The 22447-nt window shown below is 41.0% G+C and overlaps 1 protein-coding gene across 2 annotated transcripts in view; it reads right to left on the bottom strand.

The window, feature by feature from the left end:
• The window catches only part of LOC146373720 (syntaxin-1A-like), a 73032-nt gene that overhangs the window by 47393 nt on the left and 3192 nt on the right, over positions 1 to 22447 (bottom strand). For both annotated transcript variants that reach the window (XM_084951733.1, XM_084951732.1), the window contains exon 2: positions 5070 to 5147. In XM_084951733.1, the coding sequence (XP_084807859.1) occupies positions 5070 to 5147 (78 nt within the window). The remainder of the gene's footprint in view (positions 1 to 5069; positions 5148 to 22447) is intronic.

The following is a 22447-nucleotide window of genomic DNA, read 5'->3' as shown; positions in this document are numbered from 1 at the left end:
TTTAGTTACAATTTTCATTGTGTGACATGGAAAAAAAACAATATTTCGTGGGTTGGGCAGTTTCAGTGACTGTTACATAATCGCATAGTTTAGACAGCATCAGGAAGCTATTCAGCCATGTGCTGCTAAAACCGACTGTTGGTTTGACAAATGCAGCCTTAACTCTTACCCCTATAGGTATTATGTGCATTAATCTCCACATAAACAGGCATGCACACAGATAGATACTAAGCATGACCATAGGTGGCTACATTCATCTTTACAAAAATTCCACAACATAAAATCAATATGCACACACAGTGTTTACAGTGTGACTCAAGGTCACAGTGGTATTTCCACTGTCCGTTATCCCTGCAGATCACTAGTGAAAGCTTAATTAACACACCCAGTCGGGGTCGAAGCCTGACCGCGCCTGCTCTCCTTCTGCTCCCCTCACCATCTACATCTCTCTGTCACATATTGATACCCATTCTTCCTCTCTGGTCTTGCTGTCTAACTTCTCCTAACGACTCTGCCACTCTCACTCTCCCTGAAGCTTTTAGCTCAGTGTCAAACCGCTCTCTGTGGATCCCTCTGTCTACATGTTTCAGTCAAACTCTGCCTCCTTCATTTCTTCACTTGAGACAGACTGAAAATTACAGACAGATAAAGAGGGCTGCGTTTCTATATCAGGGATACAGACAGTCTGTCAGAAGCTGGAAGCAGCAGAAGAACATAAATGAGACAAATGTGAGAGAAATGGCTGCAGCCTGCAGCGATCCTCCGGAGCTAAAACATCCCATAATTACAGACTTTTTGAAGTTATACCCTGGATTACCTCTGTACTGACTGTCAAACCTCAGATTCAGGAGTTTTAGACTTCGCAGCTGAAGAAAGAAAGAATAGAAAACTTTCTGCACTTTTTTTTTTAAATATAAAAATGTGTTGTTCTGGTTGCTGACGTACAGGCGTAGCTAAGAGATACCAAAATTGTTTTCATATTTTGCATTCAACGCGGCGGCACATTGGTGCACTGCTTAGCACTGTCATTTTACACAATGAAAGTTGTTGGTTCAAATCCATGATCTCCCTGGGCCTGTGTGGGCTTTGTCCAGTGCTTCGCTTTCCACAAAAAAACTCAACAACAACAAGAACAACAACAACAAAAAACAAAAACTGGTGATTCTGAACTGAACAGAAAAGCTCTTACTGTGATGGGCCATCTACCTGCTTTGCTAGTGCCCAGCCTCCCGTGCCATGACACCCTGGATAGGCAACATCGGAGCATTAGATAAGCTTTTAAACAAAATGGACGGCTGTACCAGATGTGCCAGGATGCTGAGCCACAAGCCGATTGATGATTCTCTTCCTGTTTTAGATGGTGCTCTTCTGTTGTGTTCCCCCCACCCCCACCCCACTGTATACTAGCATGTGCAACAAATATTGCCACTGCCACCTTAGCCACCTGTGATCTTAATAACAGGAAATGTTTTAAAAGGTGGCCACAGCTCAGACTCAGAAAAACAAGGGAAAAAAGAGAGCATACGTTTTGAGCACGAGTCTGCACAGTGACTAAGCATTGATTCTGGGACTGAACGACATTCTTCCAAAATCATTTCCTCCTTTTTTGCTTTGAGGAGAGTGGTACAAACACTTGGACATGTCAGTCCAAAATCTTCAATGTTTTGAAGACATGATTAACAACATTTTCACAGTCAAATTATTGAGTGTCCCTTCTTGCCCTGTTGATGGGGACATCGTCATCTCGATTGGGACATGAATGTTTCATCGCAGCATGAAGGTAATTGCCTCCAAAATCCTGAATGATTTAAAGTAATCATTCCCTGGTAGAAAAGTGGATCAAAAGCATGCCAGAAAAGATTAGCATGGCAGAGCCACCAGAGACCATTCATTCTGGTGGTCACTGGTTCCAGTTTATCCTTAGTCCTTTTCCTGGTTTCCGTGCAGTGCTTAGCAGTGCCGTAGAGCTTTCATGGTCTCCCCACTGTGTGGGTTCTCTTGCTCCCAGAGTCCAATCAACCTTGAATTTAAAAAAGAAAAAACTAAAAACTTTAAGTGGTTAAAGGACCTGAGGGACCTGCTGCAGTAACAAGATAACAGATTAGTAGTCATCTGATAGCCGCGAAGCACATGAATGAGCCACTAATGGTGAAGAATGAATGAAGCAGCCGATGCCGAGCCGAGCCAGCTACTACAAGCATAACTTCCCCGCTCTGTGCGCATTAACATTTTGCTCCATTTGAGAGACCACTGTAGTAGACAAGCTCTCGATTTTCTGGTTAATCTGCATTTCGTCTCTTGCCCATTCTTTGGCTCATGAATAAAATAATAAGACTGTGGACAGAAGCAGCTGAGGTGGCCTGTTTGATTGACCTGTGATCAGATGACTCCAAGTAAGAAAAGATTTTCCGAGGATACGCACACAGTCAGAAGAGGTATTCACAGACTAATTACTCATTTATTATCAATATTTACATACTATATGGTGCTTTTTGATTGCCTCTGCTGCAGAGTTTCTCCAAAACTGTGCCAGTCTAACACAAACTTGTTACTAAGCTCAAACATCTGGCAGGGTGTGCACTCCACCACATTTAAATTTACATGAAGTTATGGTTGATGGAGAAATCTAAATGCTAATGCTGGAAGTGGGTGGAGAGGTGGAGTGTGTTAAACAATCGCAGGCAGTCACTGAGCACATTTAATCAACTCACATCTATATGCTGCCCAGTTGCATGAATTAGTGCTTTTGATGACTTAACAACAATATTGTGATGATAAAAACAATATTTCCATCACACGTCTGTAAAGAAGGCTGCTTCTTCTCCTTTTTGACGTTTGTCTGTGCTGAAATATTAAATATCTATACAGACGTTTTGATTGATCTCCCTTCAGCTCAGTCACTGATGATTGCGGCTTTTTGGCGATGTGTTTGTTGTCTCACGGCGCTTTGAAAGCTCAAGTATCAAAGTGCTGGTTGCCAGACCTTTTTCGTAACTCAAAAATGCTGCTAAATGCCATTCAACCTCGCCCGACCCACCTTTGTAGCAGCATTTGCAATGGTGATTTAAATACTTCAAAGGCAAATCCCAGGTGTTTTAGAAAATGAAAGTAGTGGCGCATATAATACAAGAAATATAACTGCCAACAACACAAGTAATAAAAAAAAATTACACTACTGTTCTCACAGTGAACGCCGTCACCGGGTAAAAAAAAAAAAAAAAGGCCTGGCACCATATGAATGATGATTCCCAGTGGGTCTCCCTCTCTCTGGGGCGGAGATGTCAACTGCTGCCATGCTGAAACGAGGCCCTCCCTCTGAGAGCTATAATGATGTTCAGCTTGTACTCTCAGCAAACGTGCATGGCACGCACTGGGAACACGCTCCCAAATGTATGTGAAAAGAAATTGACGGTGTGGAAAATTATTATTTTATTCTCTGATGAACTTGTAAGTTTGCAAACGTGCAAAGAAGTGAACAATCTAATTTCTATGGTAATTTTATTTTAATGAAGAGAGACAGAATATTGACGATAATCTAAAGACTACAATCAGCATTGTTGAGAGACTCCTGATCTCAACTTCTTATCTGCATAAAGCGCGTCTGTCCACAGAATCAGTTTCTTGCATTCCAACCTCTCTACCACCCTGGACACGATCAAAGAGCTGTCAAAGGACATCAGGGGAAAGATAACAGGAGGATGATCGTGAGAAAAGTGGTGGATCAGCCAAAAACTGCATAATGAAGACAATTGGGTTTACAGTCACCAAGAACAGCACAGTGTCCCCAAGGTCCCACTGCTCAAGAAGGCACATGTACAGGACGTCTGAAGTTTGTCAGTAAACATCTAAATGACTCAGAGAAGGCCTGGGAGAAAGTGCTATGGCCAGATGAAACCAAAATCGAGCTCTTTGGAATCAACTTGACCCACAGTGTTTGGAGGAAGAGACAGCTGACCCACAGTGTTTGGAGGAAGAGACAGCTGACCCACAGGACACCAACCCCACAGTCAAGCACGGCGATGGAAACATTATGCTTTAGGGCTGTTTATGTGCTAAGGGTACAGGAAAGTACAGGAGGGCCTAATGGACAGGGCCATGCACCATAAAATCTTGTATGAGAACCTCCTCTCCTCAACCAGAACACTCATGACGAAGTCATCGATGGATCTCCCAGCATGACAGTAAGGAGTGACTAAAGAAGAAGCACATTAAGGTCATGGAAGGGCCTAGCCAGTCTCTAGAGCTGAATCCTACAGAAAATCTATGGAGGGGTACGAAGCTGTCACTGCAGTGGTTGGCAATAAACCTAAAGCACTGAGAGAGTTTCTTTAAAGAGGAGTGGGCCAAAATCCCTCTTGAGATGTGTATGAACCTGGTGACAGACTACAAGAAATGTCTTACCGCTGTGCCGGCTAATAAGGGTTTCTCCAACAAGATCTGCTTGGGTATCAACTACTTATTTTACTCAGTGACATGCAAATCCATTTATAACTTTTATGTAACGCGTTTTCGCTTTTTAAAGTTTTATTTTTGGTTGATATTGTGTCTCGGGGACTGTTACGGTACTATTCATTGCTTGGTAAGTGAGCAAACTAACAAATTTAACCGGGGATCAAATAACGATCCCCCGCTGACACACAAGCTCAGCATCTGTCGTGCCACGAGGAAAGACTGAGAGAAATACATGAAAAATATCAATGTTATTCAGAGTTGGGCGAGTAGAGCACTGGTGTGATATGTTGAATCAATAAAGGCTTTTTCAAATGAAATAAAATGCAGAACAATTTATGCCACACCAGCAACAACATCAACAGTTATAAATCATAAAAACGCACCCCAGAGAAGACAAACGGCATGAGATTGATTACAGCGCTCCAAAAAAAAACAGCACGATTAGATTCAATATCAGCAGAGGAAAAACACCCGGGCGTGTTGTAGAGTAGCAAATTACCTGGACTGACAAGTTATTAGCCTTTAATGAGCCTGATAATGTGTAAATGGGGAAAAAGTGATTGGCAGCAAAAAAAAAAAAAGGAGAAGGAAGGATCAGGATTGGGAGAGAAACAAACCTGTTCAAAGAATTCGTCCATAAAGCCTTTCTCCATCCCAACAGCGACTTCATCTTCCTCCTCAGTCGTCTCCTTCCCCTGGACACACACACGAAATAAAAAAAAATTATACACATATATTAATACATAATCTTAATACAATTTAATTACTTACATTACATGAACCAGTTAAATAATAAAGCAATAAACATGGTTAATAACATTAAAAAACACAACAACAACATGTAAACATAATTTCTATCAACAACAACACTGATGATGACTGAATTGGACCATGTTAGGTTGTTTTTACATAATTCAAGGTTAAATGGAACAGTGAGAACACTCCCCCCCCTCCTCCCGAAACCTCTCCAAACATCACCTGATTAGAATAAAGGAGCACTTAATGACACTTTTAATTAGAACCACAGGTCGAGTGATTAGCAAGTCATTATTAAATAAGAACCTACGGGCAGAGAAAACCTTGACTCCTGCACCCCTCTACCTTCACACAGGCACAGATACATGTAACCATTTCAGCTTAAAGCAGCAGATTAATATTTTGATACCACTCCTATTTCTCTGTAGTTAACACACTAAATCATGCAACAAGTTAGACTTTAATCGGGGGAAACCAGCTGTTGTGACTTCGTCCAAATGGTAATAAAATCCCCTTAGCAGTTCTCCAAATTTACGTGACTTAATAAAATGTAGAAAAATAAACCCTAAATAGCCAACTAAAAGCTTACTGCGGAAAAAACAAACAACAGGGTTACTCAAAGAAAAAGAAAAAAAAAAAAAAAAAAAAAAAATCACAAGACTGGAACCTGTTCAAACTCAAATTCTCAAAATGACTCTTCTAGTAATTACGGTTGTTTTCTGCTGTTACTGAGGTACATTCACGTCACTAAGGCCTGAACATTCTCAGTGAATAAATCAAAGCTTGGACGCAAAAACATAAAAACAAAAAGTTCAAAACTCTGCAAACTTTTCGCAGTCTGGCATATGATTCATTCTGAAATGCATGCTTCTAATCACACATCAGCCATTATACTGCATTAGTGGGATCTCGTGTGGCCTCATCTCATTCATCACAGCCACTGTCAAACTAATTTGGTTCCCCATTAGTGGCCTATGAGATCCATTTGCTTATCAAGGCTGTGAGGACAGAGTGCAGTTTTCATCTTCTTTTGCCTGAAATGACTCCTTACTCTTATCCCAGAATTTCCAAACAGCAGTAAGAGAGTCCTGAATTATGCAAATGATGCTTCCCAGTGTCTGTCAAAATGACGACTTCATTTCCTCTCAAACCTCAAAATAAAACTGTTACCAAAATAAGAATACGATTAAGAGTCCCTAAAACTTTAAAAACTCTTTAAACCATTAAATTAACCAGTAAATATTTAAAAACTTCAATGAATCATATCCAGATATTATTTATGCTCTCCATGTGTATGGGCAGCCAGCCAGGTTCAACCAGACAGGGAAACAAATGCAGGCATTACATGCATCAGGAGGCAGGAAGCACAGGAAACTTTTGCATCAAGTGATCAATTTCCAGTAAAAGAAATGAGCTACTTATCCCTTGTTAACTGTTTAACAATGGATCAGCAGGATGCACATATACATACAAGTTTGTACAGCTGATATTACCAAACATTCATAAATACATTTATATTCTCCAGCCACTTTACTCCTTGTCAGTGTTGGATTGAACCCATTTTGTCTTCAGAGCTGCCTTAATTCACTATTTCATAGATTCAACAAGTTGCTGTAAATATTCCTCAGAGATTTTTGTCCACATTGACATGACAGCATCACACAGTATCTGCAGATTTGTTGGCTGAGTACAGTAAACTCATTTTCATGTTCAGAAAACAAGTTTGAGATGATTTAACCTTTGTGACATGGCAAACTGTGGTCAGAAAGGGATGGGCATGGTCAGCAACAATAGTCGGGTAGGCTGCGATGTTTAAATGATTTTCAGTTGGTGATAAGCGCTCCACAGTGTGCCAGGAAAATATCCCTCACACAATTACTCGCCTGCGGCTGCCATGCATGCCTCAGCAGCCTGGTCTGTTGACACAGGGCAGGGTGGATTCTGATCCTACCACCTGAATGCTGCAGGAGAAATCGAGACTCATCGGAACAGGTAACAGTTTTCAAATCTTCCATTGTCCTATTTTGGTGAACGGGTGCAAACCGTAGCCTCGGTTTCCTGCTCTTAGCTGACAAGAGTTGCAGCCAGTGTGGTCTTCTGCTGCTGTAGCCCATCTGCTTCAAGGTTCAACATATTGTGCATTTAGAGATGCTCTTCTGCATACTTGGATGTATTTATTTGTATTATTTGCATTACCATTGCCTTCCTATCTGGCCAATCTTGCACTAGCATCCATGCAACATTCAAAGTTGTTCAAATCACCTTTCTTCTCCATTCTGATGCTCGCTTTGACCTTCATGCCAGATCCACTGAGTTGCTGCCATGTGATTGGCTGATTGAAGTGTTAATGAGCAGCTTAACAAGTGTACCTAATAAAGTGGTCAGTGAATATAGTTGCCAATGTATGGTGGCACTGCAAGTTACTTAAATACTGAGATTCATCTTTTTAAAGTCATTCTAAAGTATGAAAAATTGCTTCTGACTCTTTTTATTCAGCGAAAAGCATTGAAGTGTCAGAACGTCAGAAATTAAAGTCTGCGTAGGAGATTTTTTGTAGATTACAACTGAAAAATATGATAAAATGACTCAACAAATCTAATATGACTTAAATCAAATCATACCGCTTCTTTTTTATGTTCTACCACGTAGACACTGAAAGATAAAAATTGTGAAAATAAATAAATAACTGTATTAAATGTCTTCTTCGATGCCATTTCTCTTTGAAGAGGGTTAAAATGTGATATGCTGACACAGTAGGAGATGGGGAGGAGACATAAGGAAATCAGACGAGAACAACTGAAGAAAAGGAAACAGTTCCTGAGAAAATGCTTGTGAAGACAGACTTTAGCAAGACAAATGCCACAGATCTAAGCGAGAGGAGTACAGAGATGCTGTAATCCCACTAACATCTAGACCTACTCAAACTAATCCAAATACACACAGAGTATATATATTCACTACAGGTACAGTAAATTGCTAACAAACTAGAATAAAGGTCCTAAAAGTCCATTTTGAGACCTAATCTTTAATGTGTTGGTATGGCGCTGATGTGCACTCACGGAGCTGCAAACTTTCAGAAGCAGCCAGAGTAGAGACGGCAGCAGCAGCAGGAGGCAGAGGAGGAGAATAAGCAGGGAATCAGAATAGGCTCAGAGCACCAGTACTGTGTTCAGCCTCCACAGAGAGATGCTGTATCTCCCACAGCGAGAGGAGGGCTTTGGTCTGGTTTTACTTTGTGTGGTCAGGAGGACAGAAGACCGAGTAGCGCACCTCAAACGTCCTCCTCCCACCAGATCTGAAGCTCCTGCTGAGCCACAAAGAGGATGGGAGAGGCCTTTAGTGCTGCGCTCTTCACTGAGCCTACAGACTTGACTATCCACACAACAGATGCTCTGAGCAAGACACACAAACATACATACACACTGTAGCTAGCACACTGGCAATATACAGCAGAGGGTAAACACACACAGAGAATGAGCTTTATATACAAGCTGGTCCCCATCATACCAGAACCTTTGAATGCCTGCTGCCTCTGGGGCTCACACTCGGGTGAAACTCCCCAACTGTGGTGTAGTCAAGTAGTGGCCTGATTATGGTGTTTATTAGATTAGAGTTGATGCGGGCAGCATGCCAGCAAGATATCGCTCTATGAAGACAAAAGTGCCTGCACAGACACAGGAGGAGAAGGAAATGTAGTCCAAGTGTGAGGGAGGGAGAGATAAAACAGGCATAGTGAGCAGGCTGCAAGAATCACGGTTCCTATCACCAAGGTATTAAAGGAAAAAAAAAGGAGGGAGAACAGGGGAACAAAACAATTACAGAAAGCTGTTAAAGTGCATTAACATGTGCAACAAAAAGCCATGCAGGCAATAGTGTGTTGATGTACAAGAAATCGGATTAAATAAAGGGGGTGTGGAGGGGTTGGAATAAAATATGCTTGCAAGCCTGTACGCTCTCAGACTCTGTGCAGTGTTTTATATGAAAATAAGCTGAGTAAGACCAGTGAGAGACAGTTCAAGTAGACACTCATGTGAGCAGTACTTTGTCCTTTTGTGTTACCATATTAAAGCAGACCCGTTTCCTGCATCTTTGTATCGCAGCCAAATCAAGCAGCTTCCTGCAGTCCCATTAGAAATGACTCATAAAAATCTGTGTCAGCTGCACAGAGGAACACTGAGCGTATAACCACATTTATTATCCCAATACAGCTAGGTAGCATTCATTATAGATGTGCGCTCACTCAGTGACACGCAAACCTTTGATTATTTATTCATTTTCCTACAGTAGACAAACACCAAGCTAGAAACAGCAGAATCTGAACGATATAGTAACAGATTTGTGCTCAGTTTGCAAAGCCCTGCTGCTCACAGGATATTTCGAATCTGCTAGTAAAGGAGGAAGAGAACGACGACTTTCAAACTGCAGTCTTACAGCGAGTTTTGCATGGGCTCAAGCGCCATAAATTTTGTCAGAGAGTGAACACAAGACTCTGTATTAAAGTCCTTCACCCCTCACTTCACTACAAGGGAACTAAATGGGCACGTGTCCTTCCAGGTCCAAGTAAACTGGAAACTAATTTTGTATTTTTCATTCATTTCATTTTTTTGGAGTTTCAGATTGTGTTTGGTCATTTCAGTCTATTAAAAAAAAAGTGAATAATTTTAGCATTACCATTATTGCTTTTGTTTTGTTTGCTTTTTTTTAAAGTAATATAGGTGGTCTGAATAAGAAGCAACAAATAAGATGCCAAATCTGCTACACGATCAACTCACACTGGTTTTTTGCAGCCATCTTGATTTTGCTCATTATTTGAATATAAACCCCTGTTCTGAGGCTTAATGCTCCAACTGGTCCCCACAGAGATAAACACTGAATATAACCAGCTCCACTTAAACCGCTATGGCCTGTACTCATTCAAGCCCTCGAGACACTCAACGCTCTACGCTTATATGCAGATCTACGCTCTGCTTATATGCATTCAGGAAAATCTACCAGCAAAGCTAGCAAGTGAAATGTTATTTTTCACTTTCGCTTAAAGCAGAAAATCATACCCAGAATTACTTTGTTATGAGGGGCACAGGTTTAATTACATTTATCTGTCACCAGAACAACCACCGCAGGAGAGTACGAGTAAAAACTATATTTAGAGGCTGTGCATGCACTGATCTGCCACAACACTAAAACCACTTCACCTGCCTACTATTGTGAAGACTCCTCTTATCCCACAGTAAACAGCTGTGACTGGTCAGGGCATTAACATGGCATTTTTGGGGTCTCCTGCAAAGTCTGGGACCAGGACATGAGAAGCAGATTCTTTGGGTTCTATTGGTTGCAGGCATGCGCAAATGCCTCCCTGATTAAGTCGGGATCTAGGGGAATTTGGAGGCCACATCAACACCTTGGGCTCTTTGTTGTACTCCTGAAGACGTCGCTGATGAGTATTGCAGTGTGACAGGGCAAAATGTCATGCTGCAGGATACGGCCGTTGCCATGAAGATTTCGCAGTAGAGGGTATTTATGTCATCCTATGTGACCAAGTAACAAATTTTTCCATGCAGACCACTGCCTTGTTACCAGATAACAGATGTTAACCACTTCACCTGGGGCTAGGCAATTAATTAAATATAAATTTCAATTATTCAACTCACAACTATATTGTGAAAACAGAAATAAATTAGGATAAACTGTTGCTTTTTTGCTTCTATTTTTGCTACAAAGATCTTCTTTTTTTCCCTTTTATTGTGTGTTATAAATTCAGACTCAGCCACTCGCCTGTGGCTGCCATGCATGCCTTTAAAACCTGGAAATCCACTGCCACCTGGGCCTCTCTTTGTCCCCGACTGAACCAGCAGATGTCCCATGGTGAAAGCAGGCTACCAGGAACTGGCAGTTACCCTTGGACTACAGGCTTTTTGATCAAAAGCAACCCCCTAATCAGGGCCCAACTCTGTATCCTGTGCCTCTCGCAACCTCTTTTTTCTTTTCTTTATTTTTATTTCAGTTTAATTATGTTAAAAGTTTGAGGAAATCTGCTGTAAAGTGACATCTTATTAAACTCAGTCACTGCAGGGCATTTTTTTAAGTTAATGACTATTCGTGCTAATTAACCTAAATAAATGTGATTATCATTTGTTCTAAAATCGAACGGCTTTACCGTCACCTGTCAGTTTTAATGTTGTGGCTGATCAGTGAATAATTAAGCACTCATCAAGTTGTTGCCTTGAAAATAAATAAATAAAAGAATGCTGCAGTGACTGACTACACTGTGCTTTGCATGCTGCATTTCCTGGCTACTGCTACACCAAATGTTCAAACAATCAGCATTTAACCTACACATTGCAGGTGAGCTGTTGGATTTTTGCAGGACCGAACACAAGTCAATCCATATAAGATACAAATTCTTGTACCAAGTAGACATAAACGTAATGCAGTGAATACCGTGAAAACCCCAATAATAAGATGAACCTCTATGAGCAAGCACCTGGAGATAGTGGGAAGGAAAAACTCCCTTTTAACAAGAATAAACTTCCGGCAGAACCAGGCTTGGGAAGAGACAGCCATCTGTGGCATAGCACTGATGGTACAGAGATGGTGCTGACACATCGAAACCACAATTTCACAAACCTCACTGATCGATTGATCCACTGATTGGCTAACTGCGTGACCGGCTGATGAACGAGAAGGACACAGCGTAGGGCTATCGAGACAGGTTACACAACCATGGAGCAGTATGGGTGATGAGAGGACACAGGAAGTGATAGACTGAACCAGAAGACCAGCCAACTGTAAAATTAATTCAGGTCTTTTCACATTACTGTTCCATCTTCTCTCATACAGAACCAGGAGCAGAGAAAATCAACAAGTCTCCATCTTTAAGGGCACATACACTAATGGCAAGTGTGAATTTCAGCAGATGCAGTCAGCTGGAAAAAGCAATGTGGTTCATTTCTTCGTATGCACTGGTTTGTCCATTGACTCCTGCTGGTAACGTGCTTTAAAAAAAAAAAAATACAGCTCAATACTGCGTTGATCTAAGATATGAATCTAAAAAGGTGCTTTACAGTTTTGGCCTTGAGTAAAAACATAAAATATTGTGTAAGCAATCACACAGAAGAACATCTACTGTTCTCTTTCTTATCAATCATCTGAGCTCAATACACCACCTGTCTATATTTTCAACACTCAACAACACTCTGCAATCAAACCACAGCCAATTTACTGAAATGGCACAAATCGAAAGAAGGAACTCACCAAGGAAAAAAAAGAAAAAGACAATGACAGGCTGTTCCTCCTTCCAGGGTGTCAAATGCTGCCATCAGAAGCCGCTGGCATCACAGAGATATGAAAAAAGGTATTGTGCCAGCTACAGCAACAGAGAGACTGGTCTCACTCCAACTTGACACATGTGGATGATTTGTTAGGACCCACTTTAAATAAACTGCAGAGTTCATGTTGCAAAGGGGAGCATGTTTAACCCAAACCACAATCTTTAAGCAAACAAGTGTGCAGCTTGAACACAGAATTAATTTACAGAAAGAGCTCAACTTAAACATATCTATATCTATTAGTGAATTTAAAAGCATCGTAAGGATACAATGAATGAGACTTGTGGATGTTTCTCTGAAGTGGCCACGAGTGTTTTATGTTTCGTGTTGTGGGTAACTATTTTATGTTGAATCTGTAGCATTTTTCGAGATTTGTTTAGTTTGCATGGCTGCTAACTTGGACAGGTGAAAGAGTCAGTGGGACTTCCTGGTAAAATGAAGGTAATTAAAAGGAGAGATTGTGGGGCTTCTGAACAAAGGCAGTTATTTGGCACCTGCGCCAACCTAAAACATGAAGTTTTTCCTCCAAAAGGGTTAAAGAATCAACACAAGAAATAACATTTTAAAGCCAGTCATTAAAACCCTGGAGCTAAGGGCTAACAGGGTCCTTTTAGAGGAAATCTCTTGTTCCAGTCTTAGCTCCAGAGCTGTAATCATTACTTTTTTGCTATTACCATATTATAGACCTGCTGGCTGTTTGGCTAAGCCAATACTACATGTTTCTCCTTCATATTTATTTATTTTTTTTAATTTTGGGAGTTTTAGTTTCACTTTAGTTAGAAAAGGATATCCATCTAGTTTATGAAGTATGAATGTTTTATATTCCATTAAAAAAAGAACAGATGTGGCTGAGGTTAACAAGACTGTATTATAAGCTGTGCCTACAGTGTACAGAGCACGGGGTAGATAGATGAAGGAGAATAATGTGGGTTGGAGAACAGATGAAGCGCTGCCACTACAGCAGCACAGTGTCAAAGTGTGAACATGTGCAACAATTTCCCTTTCCTAACAATCCTCCTCAATGTCCTCCCCCTTTAATGGTCTCCCTTTTTCTTTCTCATTCTTCCTGTCAGTCATTCTCTCGCTCTCCTTCCTCCAGACTCCAGCTTCACTACAGAATCATTACAGCAGTGAGCCCACACAGCATGGACTCAGTTACCTTTGTCTCGCTCTCCCTCCTCAGACCTGCACTGTTTGTCTTTTCTTCTTTACTATCTCACCATCTCTTGCCAAGACCACCAATTGCTATGTTGTGTATGTTGTGATACTTTGCCCTCAGAAGTATCAACATTTCATTCTGCTAGACACTCACCAGCCACTTTATTCGGCAAATCTTGTTAGAGGCAGGTTGGACTCCCTTTTGCCTTCAGAACTGGCTTACTTCTTCATTACACAGACTCAACAGGGTGATGGAAACACTCCGAGATTTGGACCCATGTTGACACGATAGCATCGCATAGTTGCTGCACATGCTGCTACTGAGATCTGGTGGCTGTGGAGACCATTTAAGTACAGTGAATTCTCGTCATGTTCAAGAAACTAGTTTGAGATGATTTGAGTTTTGCAATTTTTCCGATGCTTGGTCTGAATCTCACGGGTCATCTTGATCTGTCTGAACGTATCAAGTCACCGACTTATACATTAACAAGCAGTTAAGTAGATTTACCTAATGAAGTGGCCTCTGAGTGTATTTCTTAAGTGGAATATCAAACAACACAGATCTGACAGATTTGCAACTCTTTCAGAACTGAAGGAGGCAGCATATGACAACAAGACTGTGATCCAGTGTATCCTTACATGCTGAAGAAAAAGAAAGACGACAAGCACAGGAAAAACTACAAATGGAAAATGGAAACTAATTCAGTGATGGCTGACTCACCGACAAGAGTTACTATGTGTGTCGCTGTGCATTTGAGGGGTGGTGACCAAGGTACGACAACTGATCCACAAGTGGAATATGCAAACGATGCGATTGTGTTTTTCAGACCAGATGAGGAAATACTTCCAATTTAGAAATATCGTAGCATCAGAGTGATTTAAACCTGTCTGAATACAAAGTGGCACACAGTTATTGGTTAAATAATATCTTATCATGTTCATAGGAAGATTTCGTGTGAATCCTGATTTCCTGACCAGATTTCCAATGTCTGTAGTTCCTACAGGTATCGTTTTCTGCCGAAGGAGCTCACGAGATGACTGACCTTTTAGACTAAACAGTGGATGCTTACTCCCGTTATGGCTTGCTCATAATTGGCCTATGGGTATGGATATGAATATATAAGTGACATGCTGTTCATACACAAACTTGTTTGCCCTGAGCATGTGTGTAGGAAGCAGTGGATCATTGGCTAGTCTTCAGCGTTGAAGTAGTGGGTGAGAAAATGTCATAAAAGCTCCAATTGAACTTTAATGACAGATCACAGGCAGTGAAAAGATATGCTGTCACCGTTTATACTATGGCTTTGCCCACCCCTAGTCTCTTCTCTTTCTTCCCTGGGGAATATATTAAGTTCTTTGCTTGGTATCTCGCTTACCATGAGGGATTATGACAGCACCAATGCACCACTAAAGCAATTATATTCCAGATATGGAGGAAATGTAACTGAAAGTGAGAGGGATGTCAAAGAATAGCAAGATGCAGAGAAAACAAATGAAGGAGCGATGAAAGAGCTATATGACAAGAAGTGCAGAGGAAAAACAGGCTGTCAGGAAGCACTGGTTGAAACAAAATGGCAAATTTAAAACAAAACAATTACAGCTGTTGATCTCCATTAACTGATTACATTTTGGTATTTAAGTCAGGAATAAATAAAGTTAAAAGTGCCCTTGATATCTCAAACCCAAGGTGGTGTGCTCGAAACTACAGAATTTAGTTTCCGGTGATGCAAGTGGAAAAAAAAAAAGTAGAAAATCACTGAATTTGTTCTCCAGTCTTGCTTGAAAAGTGACTTTCATCAAAATATTAAAGTTATGTTGGCGTTAGAGTGTTTGCTAATCAGTTTAACAGTCATTTCAGCTTTAAAACACTTGTAATAGTAAACGCAGCCAAATTCAGGGTCGTCGTGATGCAAGAATTTCAAACCTTGACTGCAACACCCGGTTCGATGGTAAAAATTACGAGGCATAATGTGTTAAGCTACAGCCCTGATTTTTTCCTGTTTATTCGTTAAGGCAGACTGCTACCATTGATGGTAAACTTTTTTAACTTCAATCAGGGAGCTTGATTCAGGGAGGATCAAGCTCCTTTCACTACGATGACCTGGATGACTGAGAACCTTCACAGACATATTCAATCAGGGACTTTGAAGAGAAACATAACACATTTTAGACACAAATAACCGTTATCCTGCTAAATTACCACTGTTGTTAACATTATAGAGAGGCAATACTGATAATGGGGGAGCGAGGCATCAAATGTTATCGGTACCACTTTATTGTTAGCCATAGCTGCTACCTTAGTGATAACTTGAAGCTAAAGGAGGCGAAAATGGCACTGTTGCAAATCTAACCTAATCCAAAAATACAAACAAAAATAGCCACCATCACACTTTCAGTATTTTAGTAATAAAAAGGTACCGTAATTATCCGTTCTGGTGGTATCACTCTTCTCTTTCTCTAAAGAAAAAGCAATTGCTATCTATAAAAATCAGGACCCAGAGGGATGAACACCAAACTGATGTTACATTTTATTTTATTTATTACACCATTGTGGCTGAAATAACTTGGGTACCTTATGAATCTACAGAGAATAATCAAAAATAATAATAAAAAACAAACAAACATGATTTTGTTTCTCAGGCTCATAATTATACTGCTCTGGTTTGACTCCATGTCCAAAAAGAAAGGTTTAAAAAAAACCCAAAAAAAACAGAGTACATTAAGCTTCCTGCTTTGCACCCAACAACAGTTGTCACGGTAAACAGTTTGCTTGTGAACACAGAAAAGCATTTAGCATGAACAGGCTGATACCTTATTATCTACAACAAAGCTAAAGTATCCATGAATATTGATTTTAAAGATTCCTGATGAACAGAAACACAGCAGATGTGTAAATGAGAAGCTTTTCACTAGAAAGTTTTCTCTATCAGTTTAAAAGTTGATGGTGTCAGGATGGTATTCACAGCTTCAGCGGTTCCTGAGGAGTTACTGATGCTGTTCTGCAAAAACATATATTTTCAGTAATTGGGGAAAACTGAACCAAGTTACTAACACAACAAAGAGACAAAAACAGGCAATTTAAATAAAGTTGAACTTATTAAAAGAGTGCTGGAGGGACACAGCAGCAAAAATCCAACAAAGGAAAAACTATGAGAAAAGAAAATAACAGTCCAAAAGTTGATAATGAAAGCTCAACTCAGAAATAGGAAAAAGACAGGAAGGTTGATGATTCGACAGACTAACTTAGGGAAGGCATAAAGACAAAATATAAACCAGGGAGAAAGATAATAAGGCATAACTGAATTCAGCCGGGTAATAATGATGGCAGGAAGCAAAGCCACAAGAAGGAAGTCCCTTGAAAATAAAACAGGAGGTGAAAAACAAAGTAAGATACAGGGTCACCCAGACGATAGAGAGAAAGGAAAACACTAAGAAATATGTTGAATATTGTCATTTCTAAGCCGTGCCTGATGACCGAAGGTGTCCTTTGATAATGATGCTACGACTGACCAGACTATGGCAATACTCATATCAGCCTATCACTCCAAATTCATCACATACAGGTGCTTGTGAAGGACCACTAATCAAACAACACTTGGTGGAAGCAAAAGTAAAAAGTGAGTAAAATAAAACAAAGCCAAACACAAACTTGCGTCTCGGGCCCCAGTCACACAGGCCTACAGTGAGGTCGACGACCATCGAGCAGTCATCGAATGGAGCAAACGGAAGAAGTCTTCAGGTTTGCTGCTCTGAAAACCTCCTTGCAATTGCTTTGATTAGCAGATTACTGCCCAGTGTTCATATGGAACACACTCACCTACCAGCAGACATTCGCTTACTTCTAGCTGAACAGTCACAAAACTAAATGTTCACCTTCAAAGTAAAAGCTGTGCTTTTTCCAAACGTGTTGGCCGTGGTAAGGCACAACTTTTCTAACTTTTACTGTCTGTTATTTGCGTTGTACTTTCTGAAGTATCACTATTACCGTCGTCCATGCATACTCCAGACTTCCGCGGCAACCTCCTAGCAACCAAAGAAATCAAAGGTGGTTATGGAGGTTGTCAGGGGTGGTGGTGGTGGTGGTGAGATCACCAACCAGTCTGCATTCCAGGGGTGGCCAACCCGCGACTCTCGAGCCACACACGGCTCTTTGCCTGGTTTCATGCGGCTCTTACGTTCATATCAAAAGGTGGTTGCGGTTGTTGTTGTTGTTGTAGTAAAATGTGCGTGTTCGCTTCGCTTGAGCTTCAAATCTTCAGTGCAGCTTCAGCTCACTCCATGCTAACATTGACCAGGAATTTCCAAAAGGGACTGAACTTCGCAAGCACGAGTTGTGATATACAAGACAAGCCTCAGTTGGCAATATTTGCACGGTCTGTGTCAAACGATTGTGTGATCAAAGAAGAACTCCTTGATATTGTGCCATTAAAAGACAGAACCCGTGGCATAGATGTGAAACCATGATGGCAGCATTTGAAAAAGCAAATCTGCCCATAATGAAATTAACTGCAATAGCCATGGACGGAGCACCAGCTATGCTGGGATCTGTGAACGTGCTTGTGGGGCTGTGCAAAGCTGACCAAACTTTTCCTGAGTTTTGGAATTTCCACTGCATCATCCACATGGAGTGACTCCTGTCTAAATCACTGAATTTAGATAACATCATGAAGCTTGTGATGGAAATCGTCAACTACACCCGCACACATGCGCTTAACCCGCAGGCATTTCAAGAATCTCATCGCTGACCTGCCGCTGCAGTGCACTGTGAGGTGGGTGTCAAAAGGCCAGGTACTCTCTCACTTTTGGATGCCGTAAAACTGTTTATGGAAGAGAAGGACAAGGACTATCCTGAGCTCTCGGACATCAAGTGGATTATGGATCTGGCCTTTTTGGTCAACATGCTGTGTTACTTGGACAGACTGAACCTGACCCTACAGGGTAAGTTAAAAATGCTGCCTGACCTGGTGCAAAGTGTGTTTGCGTTTATCAACAAACTGAAGCTGTTAAAGGCACATATTCAAAAGGTAGATTTATCGCATTTTCCCACTCTGCTAAAAGCCAGCGGCCAAGTCGCCAGCGCCGCCCTGAGTAAGCAAAGAGCCAGATATGCAACGCTGGTTGAAAACTTGCACGAAAGCTTTGTGACCCGGTTTCATGATCTACAATTGAAAAGGCCACAGATTGCGTTCCTCATCGACCCATTTAATACACAGACGGACTGTTTGAAAGTCCCGCTAGTCACAGATGAGGCTGCGGCTGAGTTGGAGATGATTGATCTTTGTAAGGAGGACAGTATCTTACCCCTTAAGGGCCCATTAAGTTCACCATTTTCACTCAGCAGCAGACAACAAAAGTGACGTCCCATCCGGTGGTACAAGCCGCACTTTGGTGTTCTTTTTGGCTGGTTGTGCAACTCTCCGTTTTAATGATATATATCAGTGAAGAAGCTATACAGAGGCCATGTTGCAACAGTCTCGAAAGATGAGGCTTTCTGGAAGGGAAAAAAAATACAAGCTCAGGGGAAAAATTAAACCTCTGTGACTTCATTGCTTCCAGTCTTGTCTTCTTTTGCTATACCTGTGCTGATCTGGAGGTTTCGTCTGAGTGGCGACATCTGTCTTTCTGGAGAATACTGCAGTGAGTTCTCATGCCTTCAGCGCTGATATAAACTGTGGCAGCATCTATTTTTGCTCCTCTACAACCAGATACACACTTTAACTTTTTCTTCTTTTTGAAAGTGGCCTATGAGCTATTAACACCTAACGATGTGGCACCAAGTCACATAAGCTTGAAAAACACCTTGTGTTTACCCGAGACAGCAGTGGCATCTGACAGAAGGTGACGAGAGCGTGTTTAATAAGAGCAATCGAAACCAAAGGAAACTGCTGGGTCAGCGACATTGAGCACAAATATTGTTATATGTTCTTGTTTACTCCAGAGGACTTAGTTAAAAATATCTGTACCACAATATTAACTACCTACAAATGCAGACAGAGCTAAACCGGGACTAATAAGGACAATGGCAATTCACGACCTTAATCACCAAGAAACATCGGTGATAAAAAGATGTTATCGGCACAGCTACAGAGCCCTTCTGCTGCCATTAATTATAAGATGATGAGAAAAGAGAGGTCAGCACATTAAAAATTCAATTTTAGCAGCGGTAACAAAGATGACCTGAAGCTAAGTCTCCCACAACAGATGGGAATAGTTTGATTACAGAATCATCTATTTATTATTAGGATTTCTTTTAGCTCACGCCTCTTCAAAGCTGCTTCTGCTTATGAGAAGACGCAACATGATTTTGGCACGCAGAAGACGCCACAAGCAACATGGTGATTTGCATTAATTCTAGGAGTCAATATTCAGCAAACAGTGGTATAAACGACAGTCCATTCACACATATCTAATGTCTATTAACAGCCAAGAGATATTGGATATCATTGCAACTGTCACCTCATTTGCAAAGACAGACAAGTCTCTGGTGAAATGCCAGATCGGTCACACTCATTTCATGGCTCATTAATGCAATTATGCAGCATTTATCTGTTAATGAATAATGTGTTTGTGACAGTCTGTGTGCCTTTCTGATAATATAGTGCAATAACAATGTCAGTTTATTCCTCATACCCATAATTTTACAGAAAAGTCTCATTTGTTGGTCACAAGCAGAAACCAGCCAGTTTGCCCTGCAGTTTACAGAGGCTCAAAGCTTTGAACGACGACAAACAAAACCTCTGACCCCCCCCCCCCTAGGATCAGCGTTCAGTTCAACAGCCACCAAAGTGGCTTCTTTTTCCTCACTGCCGGTAGTGTCAATGAAAAAGGGTCAACAGTGAAGTTCAGGTCCTGGACAGAAGAAAAAAAAAAGATAAAGACACAGAACAAAATGCAACAAAAAAGGTGGGTAAATGAAATAAAAACAAGACTTTTAAAGACACGAATGGGCTTTGTTGACAATTATCCTATTAGTTAATGTGTCACTCCAATGCCAAACAGGTAGCGACAGTGATTAGCCCCAGCATTCAGAGACATAAAGAGCTGCCTGAGCCAACAATGGCTAACAAGGATGCCTAGAGAAGCGAGGAGGGATAAAGGAAAGGAAAAATCTAGGGGAGGACAGGAAGCCATCTGATAAATCACTGATAGGAAGAGAGCAAAGAGCAATAATGGCCGAACTCACCATTACATAGAGAAAGAAAGGAAAAGAGAGGCTTACTATTAAAGACACAGAGATAGGAACAGAGGCAGATACAGTCAATCAAATGACAAGACTGAAGAAAAAGAGAGCTGATAAAATGTCAGGGAAAAAAATCTGAAGGCGAAATTAACTGTTACAGGTGCAGCGCTCATAATGCCGGCCTAAACGAATAACTCGCTGCTGCAAAATGATAAACAATCACATTTGATTTATAACAGTCCCTGTCGTGTGTGGAATCTGTAATAAACTCATCAGTGTTTTTCCCTTTAGGTTTCAGAGCTCGAGGAAGGCTGACAAACGCGTCACATCATCACCATCTGTCACCAAATCACTGCTGGGCCAACTGGGAGTGCTGGGACAAGGTGAGGGGAGGGAGGAAGCCGTGTGGCCATCCTTGTTATTAAGTCGGGCGGCTTTAGGCAGCAAGCTAACAAGTTATAGGGAGAGCAGAGTCGTAGGCAGGTGTTGAGCTCATAAAGTAGCTTTATGTGCATATGGGCAGTGTTGGAGCAGAACCTGTACCCTCACACAATATGAGCAAAACTCAATTTCCTGCCAAAATGACACACGAGCACATGGCTGAGTAAACTTGCAGTGTGACACACACAAAGACACATAAGCAACAAAATCTGTAAAGCTCACAAGTCTTCCGTTTGCTCCTGATATGCTTTGTTTCGATGTGAAAAAGAATTCTTATATAATGGGGGAGGTTTTCTAGCTGAACTGGTTTGCTTATTTTACACTGAAGAACTAATCACAAAGTCCAAATAAATGATAACACCAACACTTTTAGCAATCACCAAAAGTTCTTAAATTAAACCCTCAAAGCAAGTGTTAACAAATGCAAATACTATAAGATAGTTATGATCAATACTGACACAGAGCAGATACAGGACACAGTCCAGTCTATTTCTTTAGTCTGTGCAATCATGGTAAAACAGGCTCATGTTGTTTTTCAGAGAAATGATTCAACCAACTTCCAGATGTTACATTTAGGCAAAAAGACTGATGCCCCGAGCTAAATGCCTCAACCCTCCATTTCATGATTTGGAGACATCATCTGTTGTCTTGTTCAACTACAACACATACAAATCTTTGAACAACCATCCATAATTATATACAAACACACACACACACACAAATACAATGCTGTGAACCACTTCTCATTTCTTTATATTTTGCTTTAAAAAAATGGGAAACACGCACATCTATTTATTGACACATGTGCAAAGGACTCAGTGGCACCGTGTCAACGAAGCCAGATTTGAAATCTTTGGTTCAAATTGCTGTCAGTACGTACAGAGAAGGTCAGGAGCCATCTGTGATACACGGTGAAGGCTGTGTCATGCTTTGGGGTTGCACTTCAGGCAGTGCTGTTTGAGAGCGTGTCAAAATTGGATGAATTATGAACACAGGAAAAGTACCATGAGATACTAATGCACCATGAGGTACTATCTGGAAAGCATCTGATTGGCAGCAACTTCATTTTTCAGCATGACAGTGATGCCAAACACACTGTCATCTTGACAGAACAGAACAGAACAATAGGCAGCAA

The sequence above is a fragment of the Perissodus microlepis genome, chromosome 14, assembly GCF_051167445.1.
Source record: "Perissodus microlepis isolate ML-2025 ecotype Zambia chromosome 14, ASM5116744v1, whole genome shotgun sequence".
Lineage (NCBI taxonomy): Eukaryota > Metazoa > Chordata > Actinopteri > Cichliformes > Cichlidae > Perissodus > Perissodus microlepis.
The sequence above is the reverse complement of the archived record's forward strand: the minus strand, read 5'-3'. Positions and strand labels throughout refer to the sequence as shown.